Source organism: Falco rusticolus, chromosome 3 (assembly GCF_015220075.1).
Source record: "Falco rusticolus isolate bFalRus1 chromosome 3, bFalRus1.pri, whole genome shotgun sequence".
NCBI lineage: Eukaryota > Metazoa > Chordata > Aves > Falconiformes > Falconidae > Falco > Falco rusticolus.
Window position 1 is genome coordinate 110871602 of NC_051189.1, and position 26606 is coordinate 110898207.

General features: G+C 38.8%; 1 protein-coding gene across 6 annotated transcripts; it reads right to left on the reverse strand.

Annotated features, from left to right (window-relative positions):
• Positions 1-694: 694 nt before the first annotated feature.
• PDPN (podoplanin) lies at positions 695-26606 on the reverse strand. 6 transcript variants are annotated; one of them, XM_037378910.1, is made up of 6 exons: positions 26287-26606; positions 5980-6065; positions 5259-5352; positions 3198-3233; positions 2693-2804; positions 698-2099 (listed from the first exon to the last, which is right to left on the reverse strand). In XM_037378910.1, the coding sequence occupies exons 1-6, from the start codon at positions 26354-26356 to the stop codon at positions 2093-2095; spliced, it is 405 nt and encodes a 134-aa protein (XP_037234807.1). In that variant the 5' UTR covers positions 26357-26606; the 3' UTR covers positions 698-2092. The 6 variants fall into 6 exon arrangements, with proteins under 6 accessions (XP_037234806.1, XP_037234807.1, XP_037234805.1 ...); XM_037378908.1 differs by having other exon boundaries at positions 2699-2804; positions 5259-5391; XM_037378906.1 differs by having other exon boundaries at positions 5259-5391.

A 26606-nucleotide genomic window follows, 5' to 3' on the forward strand; every position in this document is an offset into this window, starting at 1 on the left:
TTTTCCCTTTTTTTAGTTTTATGCAGCTTTTAAGTGTAAGCAGAAATAAACCAGGTGAGATTATGCTGGAGGTGACACATGAATGTATTATTGCACGGTATTGCATTACTGTGGACAACTTCTGGGATGCATGTGCTCTGCATCTGAAGTTGCACTGCATGGGGATTAGTACTTAAATCCAAACACGTGGGAAATTCCTTAATGTTAGTTGCATCTTTGTGTGGGTGCATACATACTGAATAATTTCAATTTACATGTAATGAACTTGATAGTGTTTTATCAGAGCAGAGTCTCAAAACTCGATTTCATTATAAACTTCCTACCTGTGGATACTGCTTGTAATGTGATGGGAATAGTTATTCAAGGGGAAAGTTGTTCCTGCAGGAAAACTGTAGTTTAGAATCTTCCTTTGGTAAGGAAGAGAATGACTGTTCCAGGTAAAGTATTACTAGGAATAAAAGCTCAGTAATTTGGAGACACCTATGTTTACTGACAGCAAGCTACAAACTAAGACTTTGTATCCAAATATGCTTTAATTCAGAGATTGACAAGAAGTCTAAATTCAGACTTCAAAAACTTTATAGATGCAATAAAGTCACCAGAATCTAGAAATCACAGCCTTTGGATCTAGTCTGTAGGTCTCAGCACAGACCAGTCCGAAGATAAAATTTACTACTTGGTAATCACAGGCTGAGTGTCCCATTATATGAGCTTAAGAATGACACTAAAAAAACCTGTGAATTATTTTTTCTCCCATGTTTAGTTTTTATGATAGTTTCATTTATCAGTGTCAAATGAGTTGGTTGACACTGCACTGACAAGACAAGTAGCAAAATAATTTAGGAAGACTAAGGGAAGTTTAAAACATTAACTTTTTTAAGAAAATAAAGAACAATTATTGTAAAATAAGACAATTTACATTACAACTTTTATTTCCAAAGCTTGGATTGATGTGATAGTTCATGGCACATGAAACAGAAAAGCAAATATAGATAAATTGACATCTTTAGCAATTATTGACCATATGGATTATCACAATTTTTACACCAAACATTTAAGTGCCTTAAAGTTTAGAAAACATGATGCATTGCAGCCACTTGACATAAAAAACCTTTGGTCTGAATTCTGCATTTGGGTACTGTGGCATTAAATACGCCACAGAAAAGCTGTAGACTCCAAAGATGCATTATACTTGGTTAACATATTCTGATCTAGTGTTGCACACGTTATCAAACAAGCCAACTGTACAGTTAGAAAATGAGGCAGATGAAAAAAAATGCATACGCTAATTGAAAGGCTTCTATTAATTCAAAAGCTTCTACATGTCAGCTCTAAAGCATGCTTAGTAACTGGTTAAAGTGACCCATCAAAATTGGGTATTTTCCAAGCACCCTTTCATTCAGGATGTGTATTTCAATCCCTGTATGTCTCTGTAACAACAGAAGACAGGAAATTCCTGGTGCAACAGTCAGATTAGCAAGCTTTCAGTTGGTAGGTCAGTTCCAGCTGGGCCTACCATATTTTGCCAATAAGTCTCAAAAGCAGAAAAATCTGTATCAATAGTGGAAAGGTTTTTAGCTTCCAATATCTAGTATTTTCTAAATTTGTAAATAACTGGTTCTCTCTGAAGCTAATTCCTCCTTTTTGATACGTCATTTGGTAGATAAACATGCCACAAGCACTTAATCAGTCAAAAACACTTATAAGATTCCAGGTATGTTTTTAAAGAAATGCATAAAATGTAATGTGAAATAATTTTTTATATCATTTAAAAATCAAGCTAGCATATATTACCTGCAAATCACATTTCAGTTGTAAATCTCATTGGTGCTGGGTTTTTTCTTACTGCATTAGCTTTTCCTTTCTTCCAGTAAACTCCTGGTTAGTAAAAATCCTATGAAATGTTTATACTCTGTAGTGGGGGAAGAAGTCCTTAGTTGTGTGTGATCCCCATAGATCTGGAATTCTTTGACCATGTTTTCCATGGATCATCTTCTCACACCAAAACAGGAATAGTCTTTAGTTCTTATGAAATAAGAAGCACTTGTATTTTTCTGGTGTAGAATGGCATGGTTGCTTGTTTCAGCTGTTTTCAGGGCCTGTAAAACAAAAACCACAAACATGTTGTTGTTCATAGTTACATGATCTCTTTTCCTCCCTGCTTGTCTTTCCTGTCACTGCTGTACTTCACTTCCCAGTTCATATTTTGCTTTCTCATAATGCTGGGTGAACAGTATTTAAGTGTAGTGTGGTTTTCTTGCTACTTTGTAAAGCACTTTAGATTTGTATGGCACAAATGAATCTCGTTGGTACCAAAATAGCTTCCACAAAAGTCCAGAGCAATAAAATAAAAATCACTTGTCAGTGTTTACATGTTATCCAGCACTTCCAGAAGTTTGCCCTGTAATAATTGTAGTGAATTTTACCTCTGTGCAGCAGAGTAATCCAAAACTTGTGCACCTGATGAGTGTTCTGACAGCATGCATACTGTTATCTGGCAGACATTTTTAAGCAAATGAGGGGGTTTAGATCACTCGCATCACATTGGCAGCTCTTACAGAATCGGGCACTGTGTAACATGAAAATAGGTTGTTTTGTCAAAATGGAAGCATTAGAAATTTCTGAAGCAATTCCTGCGACCTTGCTCAGAGGATGATGCTTGTTTGAAAAGCATGATTAGCAATTTACTTACGAGTACCTGCCTGACATCTTCCTTACAACAGCGATGATTATTCCTGCAAGGATTCCAACTGCAACTATGATTCCAATAATTATTCCAACCAGTGCAATCGTTTCCAGGCCACCTGAAAGAGGGAATAAGGAATGTTAGCATGTTTCTCATGGAGACCACTGATGAGAGGCTACTGATAGAACTGACACTGTTCTGCTGCATCCCACTCCTTGGGGAAAATTTCTTTCTCTCTCATGAACTCGGAGGCAGGTTTGGGAAGTTCAGCAGGCTTAGCTGTAGCCTGCAGACCTGCAAATGTGCCTTTGGGCTGGAGGGCTCTGTACAGATGTAGTAGCTGTGGAGACAGTAATGGGGTGCACTGCAGGAGGCAGGTCAGGGAGTTTCACTTGTGGCTCTTCCCAAAACTTTTATTTAAGAATAGCGTGGGCATAGCTAGTGGCTTTTAGAAGGGTATCGCTTGGCAGTTAAGTTCTCCCTTGTCTTTATAAACAATTCTATTTAATACCTTTTTCAGTTTTCTCTGGTTCCCCACTCGGTTCACCTGTAAAGCCAGAAAGAAAATAATTACTTTTACTCTGCTTTCTACAGAGTTTTGCATCCCAATTTATAATGCTATATCCAAGGGAAACTTTCATCAGCTAAATCACAATGGTTTGAGGGCTGTGTAACGGGTAGTTCTGTTGACAGGAAGTGAGCAGATGAAAAGCTTGAGGGAATGAGGGCAAAAAGCTCTCTGAAGTAATAGAAAGAAATTAAAATCTAATGGACTGATTGTGATCTAATATGTACCAGCGAAACTTAAGTGTGATCTCATTAAGTTCAGTAAGGATATACCTGGTGTAAAATGATTATAACTAAAACAGAAGTCAGATTTTAATTGAGGTTCAGGCTGGTAAAATTTTGCCTTGCTCTCAGTGTATTTGCTGAACTATTGTCTATTTAGAAAGGGGTTTTAGCAGTTTAAAAGTTTAAGTAGCTTTTTTTGTGTATGGAAGATTGTACAAAATCTGTTTAGTACATTTATCTAATTCTGGAATTGAATTTTTAGTGGAGTCCCCATCAGAAGCAGATGAAACACAAATGCTACTTTTAATTCATTAGAAATATGTCATCCCATTTCTTTAGTACTTATGTCCTTTAGAAAAGTTCTTCAAATTCTATCTGCAATTCAGATCTACTAAACACTGCTTCTGTTGTTTAATGGTAAGAGAAGAGGTCTATGCTCTCAGCAGAGACAAGCAGGCTGGAAAAGGAGATAGAAGCATGTACAATTTCTAAAGAAATGAGTCTAATTTATTGAGGGACATAAAATTGCCATTGAACACAGAAGCTTCAAAAAGAAGGCTAGGTAAAGAAGGTGTTTGCTCATGTCTAGAAGTAATTGGCTCAGGCTACTTAGAGGGAAAGTAGTAAATTATATACACACTGTAGAACTTCGTAGAAATACAACTGCCACCAGATAGATTTGACTGTTTCAAACCAAAGCCTATATGCTAAAACCAAACTGACTTGAGATTTGATTGACAGACTGCCATTCATGTGAACTAAGCTATCACAAATGTATTCTGATAGGTGAATGTGACATACTTGTAAGCGTCACAGACTTCTCAAACTTATGACCTGGTTTTTTAGTTTACATCTGAGGTAAAGTGCACTGTGAGCATCTGTTGGCAGCAGCTATTACTGTTCACATAAATTGGAGAAACCATGCTTCATTTGTTTAGACACTGCTAAATTTGCATTTAGTTATCAAAAAGTTGGTCTGGAAACAAAAAGACCTCTCTTCTCATAACTGCTCATCTGGCCATTTTAAAGTGAGATTCATTAAACTTATGACCAGTCATTGATACTGTTGCAGGAGGGGAATATTGGAGCAGAAAGTATAATCCCTGTGGTTTTGGTTTTTTTACTGGTAAACACAAGAACAAACCACTAAGAACAGTCCTGATCCAAAAGCCATATAGAGCATATGCCCATTTGTTTTGCCCACACATTCTCCTGTACACAATCAGACACAAAGGTGTAGGTACTCAGCAAGCTGCCTGGAAGACAGCTGAGCAGGCATAAGGTAAACGGGTCAGAATGCACTTTACCAGCTTCCTGCACCCATCTGTTGCTTGTTGACTACTGTATAGAAATGGGTGCAATTTTCTTTGTACATGCATGACAGTAATTTGTGTCTCTGCAGGGAAGCTAAGACAGACAACTCAGCCAAAATTGAGAGAACAGTCCGGCTCTAACAGTTAACGTTTTCTGCATTTGAGTTGGTCAAAAAAAAAAAAGGAGAAAAAAAAAAACCACCCAAAAAACCACAAGCTGGAGAGCTGTTTCTTTTCAGATGATTAGTATGAAAATCAAAGTGAAGGCTTCAGAGTAGAACTGGCAGTGCATTGGTGAATAAAATGGTATAGAAGTAGTTTTAGATATCTTAACTTTTTCCTTTCAAAAATCAGCAGTGCTACCTTTGAGAGCACCTTAAACTTGGTACTTGAATTTTCCAGATATTAAGTAGATGGCGGTAAAACTCAGCTATAAAAAAAGAACAATGAAAGATACTTGTTTTTACCATCAACATCTTCTGTGTTAACTTCATAACCAGTAGAATTAACACTCTCTTCAGCTGTGGCAAATGCACTTTCTGTGGTCATCAGTTGTCCAAACTGCAAGAGATTTGTTACATTGTGTAGTCTTGTGGGCAACTATAAGAATTGGTGGGGGGGAAAAAGAGGGAAAAGAAAACCTCAGTACATCCAGTCTACATGTATGGAATAAGCATTTAAATTTCTTCTCCTATCAGGTGCCTCACGGATGCTTTTTTTTAGCTATCACCTGTCATCTTTGACTTTTGTACAGTGACAAAAAAAAAAGCCAATTTGTCTTCCCAGCTAGAGGCTTTCCAGATCAGAGAACCTTTCAGTTGAGGACTACAAATGGTGTAGGAAAGGACTGCAGAATATTGCAGACCTGCCTTTTTTTCTGTTTCTCTTTTTTTACACTAGTTTGGCAGTTTGGTTTCACTGAAGCTAATGGAGAGTTACTGAATTAGAAGGTAAATGGCAGTGAATAAGCAGGTTATGAATGCTTTTTGCAGCGCAAAACAGCTACCAAAAAACCTTTAAATTGTCACCTTCAACATGATTGCTTGCAAAGCAAAAAAGCAGTGGTGTTAGAACTCAAGGTTATTCTTCATAATTTATAATGATTATTCAAAATCTAAGCCATGAGACAATACTAGGAATATGAAATCAGGGTAACCTAAAGGAATCTCTATTCAGTATGATACTCACCAGGGTTGGTAATTCTTCATATTCTGTGTCATTTCTCTCTCTGAAATCAATTGTTGCACTTTCTTCTCCTTCTAGAACTGAGCTTGCTGAATAAAATTTTAGAAAATTTGTTAGGATCTTACTTGGTAGTCACATGTTCTGGCTACTTTGACATGTAAATTTTGTTAAACATGAGATCTATGTAGAGTTCCATCTCCCTGCCCCATGCACTTAGGTTTACAAAATTATCTGGATTAACTTTGAATCTGCTGTACTCTTGTACAAAGCTGTAGGACAAAACTTAAGTACACATTTAACCCTGATATAACCTTGAAACATATTGGTTAATAAAAACTGTGGCCAAGAAAAGATTTATTTCTTTTCTTTGAAGAAAAGATTCCTCCCTCCTGCCCCAGTGGATGCGACTTCCAGATTTCAAGTTAAGCATTAACTTATGTATTTGGATAAATTACTTCAAGCATCTTTCGTTTTCTGAAATGTAAGAGCTTTCTCCCATCTTCCAGTTCAGTCCCAGCTGCAACCTTTATTTTTAGAACTATTGTTATTATTTACAGGTGTAGCTATAGTTTAGAAAATATTCCTGCACAAACCTACTCAAATATTTCTGAAGTGGCAAACCCTACTTGCCACATTTTGGATTTTTTTAGGTAACACTGTAAGGTCTCCCTTTTTATTCTAGACCTATGCATGTCATCTGTGGTCTTTGGTATAATGGACATTTAAATTTTGGCCTGCACAATGCTCACTCTTTACAAAGACAGCCAGACTTCACCAATAGGAAAGATGAGATGGGACAAGGTAGAACATGAAAGATACAGATATGTGAAGATAACTGGCAGTATCAAGAAAATATTGAAAATGTAAGTATCATTCAATTAAGCTTCTTGCTGATTCATCAAACTATGTCCATATACAGTATGATGTTAATGTGGTATGGTACCTGATCTGTATGATTACAAAGCTAGGTAAGGCTGCTTGTTATGCTGTTGCCTGGGGTGTAAGAGTTCTGCTAATTCCAGATACCAGCATTTACATTCAAAGCAAAGAGCTACTAATAAACATTGTCCTGAGCAAAAACTTCAGGCAAAAAAAACCCTAAAACTTCTGAAAAAATCTTTCCTGGATTTGGAGTTTGCATCTAACTTCTATTTCAGCAATCAGAGCAACAGTTTGTCCAAACATTTTCAAATCCAGCTTAAACTTTTTCAGAATAACACTGCGTTATTGCTAGGAAATACTGCAATGGTAGCTGATGGTTGTATGACTGAGAGCCACATTCATGCTCTTCAAAAGGCAGAGACCTTTTAGGGCTGTTGGAGAAAACCCTGGCTGCTTGCACATAATTTGCCTGTGATGCATGCTAGGTAACAATTGTCAGCTGCTAATAGGCTAATTATGAACAAAGAATAACTAATCTTTTTCTCCTTTGCAAGACAGCTTGATACCTCTGTAATTTGGTAAATTGGAAGTGGTATATTGGTAGTGCTGCATAGTGATGTCTTCATGGAGGAGGACAGCTATTCACATGAGTTATTTAAAGACAGGGATTTACTGTACCATTTGAATATTTTATGTAAGAGAAATATTCATGACCTGTTTGTTTTATTAAATGTTAACACTGCTTCTACTAATTTCACCTGCTTTTTAGTGACGTAAAAACATTCTCATCTCCTCTGCATTTGAAGTTAGACTATTTCTGAATTGTTAGACTAGTTCCATGTGGTAAGACTCACATGAAAAGCTATGATCCTAAATGCATCCTACTTGTGTTGTATATGATAGAGGCAAGTAAACAATTTTTGTACTTTGACTGAAGTTAGAAGGAACGGACACTTTCCTTGGTATCAGTAAAAATTTGAAAAAGAATAGGATCACTTTGGATCAGCTGTGCGTATATTACTTGGAAATTATTTTTCTTTAATTGAGTCCCATTTTTTTGTTCACTTTATAACTGTCCCTTTTAAAATAAAGATGTTATTTCAAATGAAAAAGACAATATTTAATTTTGAAATGAGTAAAAGAAAAAAATGCACTGGCACTTTAAAGGAAACTTTTCATAAAGAGGATGAATGATTTGACACTGGAGAAAAAAAATATCTGTTTCTGCCTGAAACTCTCATCTGAGTTCTACTGGAAATTTGCAAATATTTTTTCTTGCTCCCAAAACTCATTTTTGAACCAAATTACAAATTTTTCATCCATCTCTAACCATGTAAGACTGAGAGCTTTGTCCCATTGCCAAGAGACTAAACACTGATCTAAATTTAGATTTCTAATTCCATGTTTACTCAAGTAAATAGAATTTTATATTTTTATACCTTTTATAAGCCTGAATACAGATACACTTTCTATTTAAGAGCCAAAAGGGTGTGCAAGTAGTACTTTAGGCACTAACAGATGAAGAAAGTATATTCATGTTATGCCAACATGAGACCTAATATAGTGGCTAATTAAGCCAGCCAGTTTCCCAAAAATCACCTTATAATCCTTGCAAAGACCAGAGCAGGCCAGGGTGAATCATATCTCCAAATTAGATGGTGTAAATAATGTTTTGGTCACATTTGAAATACCCCAAGTAAGCAGCATTGAAAATTTTCTGTTGAGATGGAATAAAGGGGGCTTGACTTTTAGGTGTGTTGATTTAGTCACATTCTAAAGATCAGGGCATGTTAAGATACAGCACTACTTTATAAGCAAAAAGTATTTTAAAGTAATGTCTTTAAAGTACAGTACTGGGATTATGCTATGTGAATGTCAGGTATAAAGAAAGAAACAGCAATAGAGCTCAACAACATGAATTGTGTATGGAACAGTTTACCTTGTAATCCCAGTTGGAACTGAAAAAACAGCTTTTATTCACTGGTTGCAAAATAAGCAAAGATGGAGAAAACCAATTACCAGAGGAAAAACACCAAGTAGAAGGTGAAGTTTTGTATGTTAACAACAAGCAGCTTATTCAGAGAAGCTGCTTATACTCTTGGTGTGGCAGTAGCTTTCAGCCTGAAGAATGACCTGATAGTGAAGTCGGGAAAGGAAACTGTGTCACAGAACAAAGGTGTAGAGAATTAGTGAATGTCGCAGAAACACAAAAGAATTATTCTGTGCGTGATAAAAGTTATTGCAGATTCTTGGCAATAAGTGCCATGTAGAAAATCTATTTCAGTGCATTTGCCCTCTGTACGGTGATTGACAAAAGGAGGTGGCCCAGATTAATCTTTACTAATTTTAGGTTCTTATTAAAGGTGCCTAAATAAGGTGCCTGCTTGCCCTTATCTTCTTTTATAGTCTGTAGGGAAAGATAAATACTTCTAGAAGGTAATTCAGCTCACCTGAGATTTGGGTCATCGTTAGTAGTGCTGGCTTTCCTTAACTATAAAGGGAAGCTAGAATAATATGGCTCCCCTGTTAACTTCCTAAAGCTCACAGGTCAAGCTGATTTCTGCTACTGTCAAGTTCTTGTCCCAGCCCTATCCAATCTACATAATACTGTGTTCAAGCCGAGGTGCTGTATTTGCTGGAGAATAGTCCCTGGAGTACGTTTCCAGGTTTGATTTTTCTGGACAGATGGTGGAGGTGGTCTAGGTGGTAGTTAAGCAGACTCTTAGAGACTGGGAGGGGATGTGTTATTGGTGTACTGCATTTGTAGGATGGCATATTTAATACTCTTTGTCAGAGGAAGTCATAATAAAGTAAAAAATATTTAAATGCAATTGAGAGAAACTAATTGGACTTGTAACTTCTTTCCCTGTACCCAGTACAAGGCATATATACCACTGACATAGAAGAGAATGTAAATGGGGTGTAAGGGTGTATGTGCTGTAGTCATTTGTTGGTTTCATCTTATGTGGGCCAAATGTAGCAAGAGCCATCGGGTTAAGTAGTGCTTCTGCATATGTTCTTAATATTATCTTAGAGGAGGCTGTAAATAAAAACATTGCCTCACAGTGCTATGATTGTCTCCAACCAGCCCTATCGCCTCTTCTGTTTGCAGCTATACATTGCTGCAGATGTGAATTAATCATTACATCTCTTTTCTGCCAAAGTTCCAGCTGGGTGCGTTTCACTTCAAAGTCCCCAGCTGCTATCAGGGTGCAGCTTCTCACACCAGGAGAAAATTTTATGTCTTTAAAAGTTTAATACTGCTTTGAAAACATCCCATGGTTAAGCATCCCATGACCCACTTAGGGGAAGATGAGCTCACTACTTATTGTTATGCATGGAGTGACAGTTTACTAGAAAAACCTCTTAGGGTTGCTTTCAAAGCACAGTGGTTTTGTTGGAGAGTGAGTTGTAAAACTGTTGTTCGTTAGCATTTCTTTCAGGTATCTCCAAAACCAACAAAGATACTTCTGAAGATGAAAAATGTTGTAAGATCTTATTTCTTTCCCAGCAGTCTGGATAAACACAGACGCTAGTGGGCAAAGGCAGTTGTAAGCCGGTATTTTAGTTTAGTACTTGAAATAGGAAGCCCTCAAAATAGAATGAGTTTCCATCTCTGCGATAAAAGACCAGTAGGTAAAAATGGCTAACCTTAAAGGATTCCCTCTAGGAAGAACTCAAATAATCTTTATTGCTCATTGTCCCTCTGCTCCTATTTGGGGTGGGGGAGAGGGGGGAGCAGCTTCAGTTATAACAGCTAACAAAAATTAACTAGCAGGTTAACTGTCAAACAAAGGCTTTGATCTTAAAATGCAAGTTTAGTTTTATCTGCATCTTATATTTTAGTCTATCCAGCTCTGCTAGATAAGTGCTTTATGGAATGCTTCTCGAGAAAAGCAAGGGAAAGAATTTAGTGGGACAGGTCACTTGGGAGATACCACTCTTCTGTTTGAGAGATCACTGAGCTAACTGTCTGGAGTGGACTAATGTTTTTCAGTATCTGCTTCCTGAATTGGTGCAGGCCAAGTGGTGGTGTTGGACTGTCGATGTACCTGTGTCAGGCGTCCTGTTTTGGCCGTGTTTTACTCAGCATTTATGTCCTGATACAGGAATTATCTTTCTGAGGAAGCATTATTCACTCACAGACCTTAAATTGATTATGAGCAAAGTAAGTCTTCAAGTCAGTATCTCATTATTGGAGTAAGTTCAGTTGTAAGCTCAGTGGAAACTTTTACTCATGGTGGTGGAAGTTTAACAAAAATGTGTGACTTGATAAGGTATCAGCCTTCTGAATGCATAATATTTCAGCAGCAGCTCTGTAGCTTTCAAATACAATTTTGTCTGTTATTTGGCCTCATCCTCAATTAGCGAAATGGTTAAATACTGCCAAATCCAGGGTAGAACTTTTTTTTTTTTTTACTTTGAAAATCTGAGGTTCTGAAGAATATGATATAGTTTATTCTGGATTTTGAGCCTTTGGACAGTTAACATTTTTAGACTTTAGAAAGGCAAGGAAGTTTTTTTAATAAGAACCAAAATTCTCATTTGTACCTGTGGCTTCTGCAAAATTCATGACATCTGCAGTATCCTGAGAACTTCGTTTCTTTAGCCTTGGCATTTTCTCTTTTTCTGTTAATTCTTTCTGGAAGCTTGAGTAATGTATCATGACATAATACAGAAGTGTCCTGGCATGTTTAAGTGTCTAGACTTTTTGTTGTTGGGGAGAAAGTATGTACTGCCTGTCTAAATCCTGAAGTGCATGCTGCAGTTTCCTTATACAAAGATCAACAGCTTTGCTTTATGTAATGAAGGAAGGTGAGTGACTATGAACTTTGGAAAGTATCTGCTAGATGAAAAATGCTCATGATGCACAAGGAAGGACTTAACTCAGCCCTATCCAGAGTATGACTGATTTTGCGCAGGTATTCCATGTAGCTCATGATGACAATGTTTTGCTGAATTGTCAGAAACATTTCCTTTGGTCACCACACCCTACTACAGATGGTTTCTATTGCTGTGGCTGGCTTAGCCAAAGGAACAAAACCAGAGTTTGAATCTACAGTGCCAAGTGGCAAAGAATCGCTTGGCTGCTTCTGAATGTTCTTAAGTCACATGTCTTCTGAATGTTATAATAGTCTACATTGCCATATATAGGACACCCACAGAAAAGTAAAACAAAATGCATTTTAACTGAGTAGATAGAAAAATAACTGCTCGTCAAGTGCTTGCTAGAGGTATATGACCCACAACCAGAGTTAGGAAACAAAGCCACAAGAGGAAAAGGTGGTGATTTACTACGCTTTCTCTTATGCAAGGATAAAACTGGCCACAGAGCTGTGGCCATTAAGACTGCAGAAACTCTATTACAGGATATTCCTTTAAAATATTCCTTGCAGAACTAGAGATGAATCTTCTAAGTTTTATGCTTTGAATAGTGTTGCTGTGTTAATCTCTGATTTCTTGTCTGGTAAGCACGCTGACCTCAGTTGCTATCCCATGAATGTTGTGGGCTAAGCCTACTTTCTTACTGCCATTTGCTGCCCTGTGACTGATGTGAATAAGTTGTAAATAATATGGTCAAGTTTGTACTCATAAATCAATATTCATTTTAATGCATAAATAAGCTTGTAATTGTATAGCAACAAAGGGGTTAAAATGTCTGAAAGATCATATAGACTGTTCTGGCAAGAAAGTTGCAAATCTCTGAAAGGGGAGCTGTCCTCCCTATCTGCAAAGCAAGCTGCCCTACCAAGGAGATAACGGGACAGCAGGATGGCCTTGAGTCAAATTAACAAGGAGTATTGTAAAAACCCCGGGAAAGATTTCTACAAGTCTGCCAACTCATCACTTTTGAGACCTAAGGTGAAAAGTACACCGTGAGGAAGACCTACGGCCTTCCTCCCATAGACCACTGCCCACATTCTAAAGACCCCGGCCCACAATTTTTGGAAGAATCTGCGCAAGCGTGAAGGACTGATAAGCTAATTAACATACGAAGCGAGGGTAGGCGGGTTCAGGTGATGAATATGTATAGGCGTTAATGGAATATTCATTGTTTCATTATATAAATATAAGATAATCTGCCCCTCTGGGTGGGTACGATTGGTGGAAGGATCCCCCGTACACCCGGCGCCGACAATAAAGAATAATTAATCACTAAGAAATTCTGAAGACGTTCTTTGAAACAATCTGGCACCCCAGATGGGACGGCTCTCTGCCTGACCGTAGGACCCGCTGGGAAGTGGACTCCCTTGGGTACCCCCGGGGATTTTCCCGGAGGGACTCCCCAACTCATCGGATCACTGCGGAGGCAGACAAGAATCCCATCTTCTGTAAGTGATAATATTCTTTATTGCTGTATTCTGGTATTACCGGTAATCTGGGGTTACCCGTAAGACGAGAAAATTGATTTCCGCAGGGTAACTGCTGGGTATGCTTGGGAACTAGTTTCTCAGGTATACATCTGGGTATGCTTGGGAACTAGTTTCTCAGGTATACATCTGGGTATGCTTGGGAACTAGTTTCTCAGGTATACATCTGGGTATGCTTGGGAACTAGTTTCTCGGGTATACATCTGGTCTGGAAAACTCAGGTATACTTCTGTGGCTGGCACCCTAAGTATACTTCTGGTTTTGTTTGGGTTTTATCAACATTTAATTGCCATCTGGAATCTGGCAAGTTTGCTTATAAAGCTTATTTGCTGCAGTGTTGCTTATTTTGGTTACCGGATTTATGGAATGTGGAATTTGACTTTGATAATTGTTACTGTGATTTCGGCTATATTTTGATAATAATAGTGAGCTCTTGGTGTTGCTGTAGAAAGATACCTGCGTGTTGCATTTTGTAAGTAGTAATTCTGTAAGTGATAAGTGTGTTCTGTGAGTGTAAGCTGGAAAAATGGGAGGAAAGCAGAGTGGTGGGATTTTAAAGAAAAGCCCGTTAGGATGTGTTCTGAGTCACTGGAGGGTTATTGGAGGGTCTGCTGGTGGAAGTGTGAATAAGAAAACATTGATAAAGTACTGCAATCAGTGGTGGCCGTTGTATAAGCTGGAAGATGGTGAGAAATGGCCACTTAACGGAACTATAAATTATAATACCTTGTTGCAGTTAATGCTATTTTTGCGAAGAGAAGGAAAATGGGATGAAGTAATGTATGCAGATATGTTTTTTACCCTGAGAAATCATCCAGAGTGGCAAAAAGGGTGTGGAATTAATCTAGCTCCACAGGATCCCTTAATATTAGCAATGGAAAGGGACATGAGAAAAGATGGGAAAGGAAAGTTGAAGAGGTGTTGCTCTGCATGTAGTATTGGTCAGAGATGTCTAAAGTTAGGGGAGCCAGAGGAGGGAGAAAGTAGGATGGAGGATTATGTTCCACCCCTATCGAATATGGAAAGTATCCGGACGGAGAAGTCTGTGGATGAGGGGGGCGAGGACTGTAAGAATTCAAAAGGGTTTACCCCGATTACTGCACGTACAAGGAGTAAGGCAGGAATAAGTAACCAGTCGGGACCGGTGATGCAAGCCCCTCTGCGACAAGCTGTGGGGACTAATGGACCGGTTAGAATTAAAATTCCTTTTACCACTAGTGAATTAGATTCGTGGAAGGAAGCTGTAAAAGGTTATAGGGATGACCCGGAGGAGGTGGCTAACAGGTTCGAATTAATTATGAAAAATTTAGATCCGGATTGGAAAGACATAGAAATAATGTTAGCAGCTCTGCCGGAAACAGAGAAGCAATTGGTAATAAAAACAGCCCGGACGCATGTGCAAGTGCAAATAGCTTCAGGGGTTCTGCCCGGAACTGTGGAAGTACATGTCCCGAGAGCAGACCCCGATTGGGACTATAATGATGGTAACGATTATAGATTACTAAAAAGGTATCAGGAATGGATAAGAATTGCCCTGGAAAATGCTATTCCCAAATCTGTAAATTGGTCCAGGTTGTACACTATAAAACAAGGACCGTCTGAAACCCCCACAGAATTTTTGGAACGTTTAAGAACAGCTATGCAAAAATTTACAACGATAGATCCGTCCTCAGAAGGGGGTAAATTACAATTGATTTCATTGTTTCTGGGACAATCAACAGAAGACATAAGGAAAAAACTCCAAAAATTACAAGGGGCAGACATGAGAGACTTAGAAAAACTGGTAGAGGAAGCATGGAGAGTGTTTAGAAACCGGGAAGGGGAGGAAAGACAGAAACTGGGACAGACTATTGCAGCAGCAACAGTAGCTGCATTAAATAATCAGGGACCAACTTTTCGAGTTAAAAATAGGGGAGATGGGAAACGAATAAGGACCCAGCAACCACCTCTAAGATCAGATCAGTGTGCCTATTGTAAAGAGGTAGGCCATTGGAAAGGGGAGTGTCCAAAGCGAGGGGGAGCTCGAAACATGATAGCAAATGTTTCATCGGATCAATGAAGTCGACCAGGAGAATCTACCCTAGCAGATCCTCTGGTTAAAATAGAGCTAGGGAACTCGGGACAAGAAATGGAATTTTTAATAGACACAGGTGCTTCCTATTCGGTGTTAAATCAAAAGCTAATGCCAGAAGATAAAGACTTTGTGACTGTAGTGGGGGCTACGGGCCAACAACAAAAAGCCTTTTTCCTAAAACCGCTAAAGTATAAATTAGGGAAACAGGTGGGAATACATAAGTTCTTGTACTTACCGGGGTCACCAAAATCACTATTGGGTCGGGATTTATTAGAACAATTAGAAGCAGAAATAGTTTTTGAGAAAGGAAAAATGAGGCTAAGAATAAGGGAAGAACAGTTAATAAATGTACTAAGCTTAGCATTGATACAAACTAATCTTAGAAGTGAAGTGCCTCCGGAAATTGCAGATCAAGTGTACCCAGGAGTCTGGGCTACCGAAATTCCTGGAAAAGCCAAGAATGTGACTCCAATAACTGTAAGGTTGAAATTGGGGAAAGAGCCTGTGAAGGTTAAACAATATCCTCTAAGGATAGAGGATAGGAGGGGAATTAAAGAAATAATTGACAGATTTTTACAATATGGGCTACTAATTGAGTGTGAATCAGAATATAACACGCCCATATTACCAATCAAAAAGGCAGATGGAAAGAGTTATAGGCTAGTTCAGGATTTAAGGGCCATAAATAAAATCACTGAGGATATACATCCAGTAGTGGCCAATCCATACACTCTATTGACTAAACTAAAAAGCAGTCAAGTTTGGTTTACTGTACTGGATTTGAAGGACGCCTTTTTCTGTCTGGCCCTAGCCAAGGAAAGTCAGAAGTTATTTGCCTTTGAATGGGAAAACCCTGATTCGGGGAGAAAAACGCAGCTTACCTGGACAGTTTTACCCCAGGGATTTAAAAATAGCCCGACTATCTTTGGGAATCAATTAGCTAAGGAGCTTGAGTCCTGGTCGACCCCAGACTCTGAAGAAACCTTATTACAATACGTAGACGATCTCTTAATAGCTACTGAGACAAGAGAGGGCTGTGTCCAATGGACGATAAGCCTGCTTAATTTTCTGGGACTAAATGGATATCGAGTTTCTCAACAGAAAGCCCAACTGGTCCAGCAACGAGTGATTTATCTGGGATTCGAGGTCTCGGGAGGACAACGAGAGCTGGGAACAGAACGTAAAGAAACCATTTGTCGGACACCGGAACCGCGAACGGTAAAGGAACTGCGGACTTTTCTGGGAATGACAGGTTGGTGTCGTCTTTGGATCTATAATTATGGACTGATAGTGAAGCCTCTGTATGAGATGGTTAAGAAGGATCAATCCAAATTGGTTTGGACTGGAGAAGCACAGAAGGCTTTTAGGCAGTTAAAGCAGGAATTAATGAAAGCTCCAGCCTTGGGGTTACCGGATCTTTCGAAACCTTTTTTCCTGTTTTCCTATGAAAGACAAGGGATAGCCTTAGGAGTACTAGCACAGAAATTGGGTCCCTATAAGCGGGCAGTAGCTTACTTCTCCAAACAATTAGATGAAGTAAGCAAAGGATGGCCTGGATGTCTACGGGCTGTTGCTGCAGTAGTTATTAACATACAGGAGGCCCGAAAGTTTACGATGGGACAGAAGATGACAGTGCTAGTCTCCCATACAGTCTCAGCAGTTTTGGAACAGAAAGGAAACCACTGGCTTTCACCGCAGAGATTCTTAAAGTACCAGGCAATATTAGTGGAACAAGATGACGTGGAGATTGTTGTCACTAATGTTGTGAATCCAGCTTCTTTTCTCAGCGGAACTCTGGATGAACCGGTGGTCCATGACTGTATAGAGACAATGGAAACTGTGTATTCGAGCCGACCAGATCTTAAAGAAGAACCTTTAGAGGATGCCGACGAATCTTGGTACACTGATGGAAGCAGCTTCGTGAAGCAAGGACAACGTAAAGCAGGGTATGCCGTTACCACCACCAAACAGGTAATTGAGTCTAAACCATTGCCCCCTGGGACGTCTGCCCAGAAAGCAGAGATAATTGCTCTGACACGAGCATTAGAGCTAGCGGCGGGAAAGAAGATAAATATTTGGACAGATTCCAAATATGCATTCGGTGTGGTGCATGCTCATGGAGCAATCTGGAAGGAACGAGGACTGTTAACTGCTCAAGGAAGACAGATAAAGCATGCAGAAGAAATTTTACAATTATTAGAAGCTGTAAAGCAACCAGAAAAAGTGGCTATTATGCATTGTCGGGGACACCAGAGAGGGAATGCTGAATTTGAAATAGGAAACCGATTAGCAGACCAAGAGGCCAAACGAGTGGCTGACTCAGCTGACACAAAAGCGTTGTCCTTAATACCAGACAGTAAAATCCAAACTATAGATGTAAGTCAAAAGCCGAGTTATACGAAGGAAGATTTAAAATTAATTGAGGATCTGAAAGGTAAAAAAGGGGTAAATGGATGGGTATATCTGAAAGACAACCGTGTAATAATACCCTCCAACTTAATTTGGTCTATAGTTTTTACAGAACACAATAGGACGCACTGGGGTGCTGATACTCTATATCAGAGTTTGAGTCGGATAATGGTAGGGCGAAATTTGTATACTACCGTAAAACAGGTAACTCAACAATGCAGCGTTTGTCTACACAATAACCCCAATACTCAAAATAAAGTGAGGTTTGGGATAATTGGTAAAGGAAACTATCCCGGAGAACAATGGCAAATTGATTTCTCAGAACTTCCTAGAAAAGGGGGGTATCGGTATTTATTAGTATTAACTGATACCTTCTCAGGATGGCCCGAGGCCTTTCCCTGTCGAACGAATAAAGCAAGAGAGGTGGTTAAGGTTCTGACAAACGAGATAATCCCACGTTTTGGGATCCCAGCCGCAATGTCTTCTGACAGGGGTTCTCATTTCTGTGCACAAATAGTACGGCAAATAAGCAGAATTCTCAGGATAGACTGGCAATTACATACTCCTTATAGGCCACAGGCAAGTGGACAGGTAGAAAAAATGAATCATTTAATTAAACAACAAATAGCTAAAATAGGACAAGAAGCTAATCTGACATGGCCACAATCTCTCCCGTTAGCATTATTAAGAATCAGAGTTAAACCAAGAGTGAGAGAAAATTTAAGCCCCTTTGAGATTTTGTATGGAAGGCCTTATCAATTTTTGTTTAGCGGAGAAAACTTAACACAGCTAGGATCAGAATACTTATATAATTATGTATCTGAACTACAGAAACAACTGAGTAAGGTACAAAAGCACGTTCTAGGAATCAGGGCCAGAGGATTAGATCAACCAGTTCATTCTTTCAAACCAGGTGACTATGTATATATAAAGACTTTTTCAGGGCAACCTTTGGAGGAAAAATGGAGTGGACCGCATCAAGTACTGTTGACAACTCATACTGCTATCAAGATTAAGGAACAAGTCGCTTGGATCCACTACTCGAGAGTAAAAAAGCTCCAGGTTCACGATGGGAAGCTACGCAAATGGAACCTCTAAAGTTACGGTTGTGTCGAAAGGATGGACAATAATTACCTTGATATCCGGGTTGTGGATAGGGAATGTCAATGCATGGGACCAGAATATGTATTTACAATTACTAAGGAATATTGTTCAGAATTTCAACCTAACCTCTTGCTGGATTTGTACTCAAATGCCTGAAAATGCAGGTCGGGGATTTCCCCTGATAGGTAGTGCATTTCCGAATGATTCCGAAATACATGCGGCTTTTTCAAAAATGACTATTTCAGAGTACACCCAATTAGAAGTTAAGGAATTGTCTTGGTCACTGGATATCAATGCTCCTTTGAACTCTAGTAGAGGTGTCCCGTGTGTCCAAAGGTGCTCCTTGAATAAGACCGAACCTGAAACAGGAGGCAATTCGACCGATAAAAGATGCGGGAAAACAGTCTTCATAGGCAGGTACCCCAATTGTACATCCTATTGGAAATATGGAGGGGCAAATCTTTGGAATAAAAACCAGACCAGGAGGAAAAACAATACTACTCCTAAGGGATGGCCCACTCCCTCAGGGACTGGATGGTACTGGATATGCGGAGACAAAGCCCGAAAGGTTTTACCCTTGGGCTGGCAGGGTGAATGTGCTGTAGGGCCTGTTGTTCCGCACATCTTCATAGTTCATAATCTGACACAAGGACTAATTAGATCATATATTAAAAGGATTAGACGAGAAAGTACAAATCCTCTTATACAGAGACCTACTGCCTTTCATAGTTTTGCTCGTTGGTTTTTTTCCATGGTTGGGAGTAAGTGAATTAGAAAAAGCTTTAGTAAACCTCTCTGCTACTATGGAAATTGCCATGAACTTTACTACTGATGCCATACAGGCACAACAAGAGGAAATTAAAAGCATTTCAAGAATGACCTTACAAAATAGACTGGCACTTGATATGCTACTTAGCAAAGAAGGAGGAGTGTGCACACTAATAAATACAAGTTGTTGCACATACATAAACAACGACAAGAGAGTAACTTTGGATTTAGAAAAGATTTGGGAACAAACCAGAATATTACATGAGATTACAAAGGATGATCTCTCTTGGAGCTTTGAGGGAATATGGAACAAGTTAACCTCCTGGCTGCCTGACCTACGATGGATAAAACAGATTTTTACTATGTTAGTAGTTTTTACAGTGTTTGGTGTATATGCATGCGTAGTGTTTAGGTGCATGTTCTGGTGCATAAACATGAGAAAATATATATAATGCAAAAGAATTTGCTTGTATCGAGAAAAAGGGGGGAATGATGTGAATAAGTTGTAAATAATATGGTCAAGTTTGTACTCATAAATCAATATTCATTTTAATGCATAAATAAGCTTGTAATTGTATAGCAACAAAGGGGTTAAAATGTCTGAAAGATCATATAGACTGTTCTGGCAAGAAAGTTGCAAATCTCTGAAAGGGGAGCTGTCCTCCCTATCTGCAAAGCAAGCTGCCCTACCAAGGAGATAACGGGACAGCAGGATGGCCTTGAGTCAAATTAACAAGGAGTATTGTAAAAACCCCGGGAAAGATTTCTACAAGTCTGCCAACTCATCACTTTTGAGACCTAAGGTGAAAAGTACACCGTGAGGAAGACCTACGGCCTTCCTCCCATAGACCACTGCCCACATTCTAAAGACCCCGGCCCACAATTTTTGGAAGAATCTGCGCAAGCGTGAAGGACTGATAAGCTAATTAACATACGAAGCGAGGGTAGGCGGGTTCAGGTGATGAATATGTATAGGCGTTAATGGAATATTCATTGTTTCATTATATAAATATAAGATAATCTGCCCCTCTGGGTGGGTACGATTGGTGGAAGGATCCCCCGTACACCCGGCGCCGACAATAAAGAATAATTAATCACTAAGAAATTCTGAAGACGTTCTTTGAAACATGACCCTGTTTGCAGTCTTACTAGCAATTTCATTGTTTTCTCTGAGCAGTAGGGGTTTGACTGGGACAAGAAGATTGGAGTTGTGATCAAGCTGTAAGTCTCTTTTGCATCTTTCTGTAAGTGGCACCTAAAACTGCAGCATTACCATACTGTGTTTATCCCATTCACATGGTCAAGGAAAAGGCAGTGTTGCAGCTAAGGCAAGGAGAAAAGTACAAAATTTTGTGTAGTGGATCAGCAAATTTTATGGTGTGTGCAGCAGACAATCCATGTTCAAATAGTGAGATATATAAATGCAGACAAAAGGAATTAAGAAATTACCTCTAATACAGTAAAACTAACCTTTTCCCTAAATCACTTCCTTCCTGAAACTGAGGGCCATTCACAGCTGTGTTGGTAAAGGTTACTAACCCCTTATATCTGCCAGCAGAACTCTTTGCATGATCATTTCTTAACTCATTTCTTTGAAATATGCATGCTAAACTAAACTGGAAACTGGTTAGGCTTTAATTTTGTTCACACAATGATTTTTGGCTGCCTGCTTTATATTGCCACACAGCAAGCCAGATCCATTCAAATATGTTTAGTCTGACTTTGATACTAACAAACATACTAGCTAGTATGTGGATGGGTTCTGTAGTCATAAAAACATATCAATATGCATTTGGCATTAAGTGCATCCCCTTCACAGACTCAGCAGCATCTCTCATATTCTGCTCAAGCCCTCCTAAGAGAGTATGTTTGCCTGAAATGGTGTACACAGCTGAATTGTGCCTTCACAAAGAATTGTTCTGATGCAACTTAAGCTGGCTGTTGTGTTTGCAATCAACAAATACAAAATGGAAAAAACATGAGGAAGTCATAAAGCAACATGAGAATGTGCTCAGCATCACAGTTCCTATTTCTTTTGAGTGTCTTTGGCCAAGCTTCTGAGACAGAGTTGGAAATCAATAGTAAATCTGTCTCTTACTTTTCTCATTTGATTCTCTTCAGAACAACCCAGCATACCTATAGTCCCAATCCTTATCTTTTTCTGAAATGCTGTGTAGCAAGTTGTATGCTGCACAGCTATGTGAGCGTTGCTGCAGCATTAATTCAAACTGAGGGTATGGTATGTGCGCACAGAAATCCGAGGGGGCCGTTATAGAGGCTGCCTGTCTGCAACATGGATCTGGGATGCGGTGACTAGTAGGACCTGGCAGCATTTGGGTTCTGTCCTGTAATTCCAGACCGCATCCAGACAAAAAGCAAACAAACCAACAAAACAAACGTGCAACTGAGACAGACCATATGTTAGAGCTGGGCAAACAGTAGTCATTTCTGTGGTACGTGTGTATGTATGGCTTGCCTCAAATGACACAAGGAGGAAACACTGCATGCTTCTGTCGGAGCCCAACAGCCTGCATGCTGTGGGCTATCCTTCCTTTACTGGTTGGGGTTTTTTATTATTATCTAAAAAATGCTCTCTAGGTTCTCAGTTGCTTATTTTTGCAGATGACTTACAAATACGAGATCTGGGGTAAACGCCTGGGTTAGTAGAAGCTGTTGAATTACAGGAGCTGAGAATCTGGCCTCTCTGTTCCCAGTTCTCACTGTGCAGGTTGAGTTACTGAAAAGTCGACTTGCAAGCTTTTAAATATGCCTATTTCCTTTGCTTGTAAAGTTACACAGATTCAAGGAGTAACTTGACATGCAGATGGGCAAGCTTCTCTGCTTTCCCAGTGCAGAGGAGAAAGCAAATTTTATCTGTTCTCTGCTGGTCTTTTACCAAGACGCTGCAAAATACTGACTGATTTGCAGACCTGCTTACTGAGACCCAGTAAGATGTTTTTTCCTTCTTGTGATAATTAAGTTTTGGGTATTGGACATGCAGAGCTAGATTTGTATCATGCTAATGTAGTTTACAACAGGCATATATGGGGACACATGTGCAAGTGTACTCATCATTCATAATGCAGCCAAATGAAGGGTGAAAAGTTTTGTTGTACTTATTTAGTAGAAAACTGCCTCCCTTTTCAGTCACATGCAACTGTTCATTCTGTTTGTTCATTTTGTTTACTACCAGAAGCTACAGAATTTGATTTTTCAGAAGACTTTAGAGTTGCCTGCCTGTTGTTTGGTTTTGTCACTGAACTGACAACAGAGTTTGGGTAAATCAAGATACTTGCGAAAAAAATCTTTCTTGTGATTTTGTCAATTCTGGGTTTTATAACGTTGAAAAACATAGAAAACTTAGTCTTTCATGGTTGACTGTAAACTTCAAATTCCTTTCTTACTGTATAAACACTTTTCATCTAAGTTAACCTGTCCATGTGCTTGCTTTTAGTCCAAAACATAAGTAACATGACCTAGTATAAACCTGTTTAATTTTGAGACTTGCATAAGGAGGTATAATCTAGTATTTGCCTCTAGGTAAGATCAGGCATGTGGACAGTTGATACAGCTCAAGTGGCATGTGGTAACTTGTTAAACAATCATGTTAATTTTTGTTCATGTTATGTGACAGCCAGTAAATTAATCTTCTCTGCAATGATACTTGCACAATGGGAAAGTTTTCAAATTAGGAAATGCATTGCCTCTGTAAAGCACTCATTTGAATGCTTGTGCTTTTAATTGTTCAACTAATGCTGTGCCCAGAAAAAAATTACACCAACTTCCATTTCAACTCATTTGGTGTGATCCTGTGTGGAAAGATTTGCCTGAATTTTTATATGCTGAACCCGACCACAGAAGGACAAAAATGTATCTACTAGTCATTCAATAGGGAAATACCTTAGTCTAAATATTCATCAGCTTGTATAGAGTGCTCAGGGCTGTTCTTGGTGGTAAGAAAGACAAAAATACTTGGTTGTTTTCGTTAGGATTTAAACCATGAGTAGATAACACAAATAGAGCATGTGTGAATGTTTTAAGTAGACAGTGAAGTAAGATCTGTCACTAGGTTTTCTTTCTGTATTTTTGCTAATTTCTGCCATTTTATTTGGAAGCTTACACATAAAGTGAAGTGAATTAATATGTTAATTAACTTCTCCTCTACATCAATATAGTATTTTATGCTGTTACAGCTTTGTTATGTCTTGCTTTATGTGACTCAGTTAAAGGAGCCTTTATCCTTTCTTTTGGAAACCACATTGCTGCCTTTGTCAAGAGTAGCACGAATGCAGAAAACTTTAACATGTATCTTCATTCATTTTTAACTTACTGGTGTTAGATACAATTTTCATGTTCCCTATGAGCAAAGAATGTATAAGCACTTCTGACTTCTTCCTCTAAGATTCATAGGTTTTCACAGAAATGTTCATAGGTTGGCTGGTAGCCCTGTTGTTGGGTCAGTGGTAACTGCTATTTTTTAATCATGTTTCTGGTTCACAGTTGTCCTGAAATGTTTTCTTTGCCTCTGACTTTTTCATAAAGTTGCAGTAACTCAAAGACAGCAGATAATAATGAAACTACTCAAACTGTGGATCACTACCTGCAAGGGGGAAAATGCTATGCTTAAAACTAGGATCAAGAGCTGAATTCAGTTTATTTGGCAATTCAAGGAGAAATTTGGAACCAATAATAATCCTTTTGGAAATACACTTCCTGATCGAAACAAATCTGCTTTTCTTGATTCAGTCTCAATCCATTAAACAGAGTGTCTAGATAAATCTGCAGGTATTCTGTTGTTATATTTATGGCCTGGTCAGGGTTAAGAGGTATCAGAATCTGATAGGGAAACTTTTTTCCTCTAAAACCCTCAGGCCAAATTGACTAGAGGTTCAGGTATATGAACATATGCACTCCTAGTCCTACCTAGTATTATACAAGGCAAAAAAATTCTCCCATCTTCACTGCAGGCACAGATTGCCAAAGGTGGCATTAACCTTTTAAGTTAGTTCTAACTTGTAATTGCAGTGGTTATTGCTAAACAGCAGCAATATGCATGCAAAATATTTGGGACTTGCTTATTTTATATCTGGAGTCTGTTCTCCTGGTGTATCCTTTGGACATTATCATAAATGACTGGCTCCACATGAAGAAAAACTTGTAAAATCTGAACGGACACAAAAAGCCTTAAATATTGTGAACTATGTTCTAGATCCAGCTGTAGAGTTCAATGCAAACTATGCTGGTACTGAAACAGAGGTGGAATCTTGCAAGCAGGAAATATTTTATCATTTTTCTGGCTAGCAGGGTTTTAACCAGATCGATGCTGTACTCCTCTGGGTTGCAAGGAAATATGCTTAAAAAATAAAAAAACCCTTTTTTCCTGTGCTTTAGTATCCTGGAAACTGTTTAAGGGAATTCTGTAAAATGGTGGTGGGTTTGCCTCATTTCTTATGGCTTTAAACTCTGGTACTTTCAATATTGATGCTTTTTAAGAATAAGGTAGCTGGGTGAGCCCGAAAAGCAGTATTTGTGATTGGCCTAATACCTGTTGGTTTTAGATTTTCTGTGAAATTCTGAAGCATAACCCCAAACTTCCAGCCTCATATTCTGACATACAGGACACCAGGAATTCCCATTAGAAGTTTCATCCAACATCCACATGTACCTGTATATCGATATAGCTCGATTATTTCCAGCAGAATGATAATTGTCACCAGGCCAAAATCAGGTGATATGTTTGGGTTAGGGTCCCCAAGTCCAAGGCAGACAAGTAGATCTCTGCTTTGGAAGACTAGTGGGTTGAGTGTCAAGTTGTTTTCAGGGCACTAGTGCTTGGAACACGTTCTATAGCAGTGGTAGCTGTATTTCTCTGCTACAGGCATACTTTCTGTTTGCGCATACATCAGGCACATTGCCCAATGGCCAATTCATTCATAATGAGTCAAATACTACGCACAAAGACTGAATTTGAATGTTATGTTCCTGGAATCAAGTACTGCTCAGGGTAATTCTGATTTACTGTTAATAAATCAGACTCATCTCCTTTAACTGAAAAAGACTTCAACATCTGTTTTACCTAAAAGTCTATATTGTATTTTTCTTCTAAAATGCGATAGAAATAGTTTGCCAAATCAATTTTTTCCTAGTAGATATATAACACTACATAACACAAATCTGTCTTGGGTAATAATTCTTCCTGGTTTAGTTTCCCTTGCTCGTATGGCTTAAGTTAGTATTAGCAAAACCCTGCAGAAGGCTCATTCTAAGCTGTTGTCATGCCTCCAAGTACCAGAAGTGAACTCTTGAATGGAAAGATTTGTAAGTTACTTTCGTAGAGTTTCACCACCTAAATGTCAGTAACAGCTAAATTATTGCTTGCAGTCTCCGTTGCATATATTACAGTGAAACTGAAGACATTTCCAAGGGCTGTTGATGTAATGTCTTCCCTGACTGCTTGTACTGTCCTCCTTCCCTTACACAGACACCCACAGAAAATGCCTAATAGAGCGTAACTCTGCACGTCTGAAAACTTTTGATGTGTTTCTTTCCTGATTACAGCCATAGTAGATGCCCAGTAGTAGCTTAAGAATTCAAAAAGTTTTATAAACAGGACAGAGCAACTATATTGCCTATAAGTAAGCACACAAACTGTTAAATTACAGGAAATGACTGGAAATAATGTTAACCAAAGTTTCTTCTTACCTTCTTCAGCAAGTGCTAGGAAAGGCACGCTCCCTAGGACGATGATGAAGAATTGAACTTTAATGAACATCTTTGATCTGCTTAGAGAAGAGCTTTCCAATCCTGAGATCAGATGGATTCAAATTCTGATTAATTTTTTTAGAGGCAGAGGAGAATTGAGATAACAAAAAGAGATCACTGCAAAAAATACTTTGGTATTCCAAATATTCCTTTAACCTCTGTAGTCTAAAGGGGAAGGTTTTCCCAGATGATAACTACACAGCTAAAGAAAACTGAGTGGAGTCGGCATTATTTTCTTTAGCCAAGGGGTGGGAGCATGT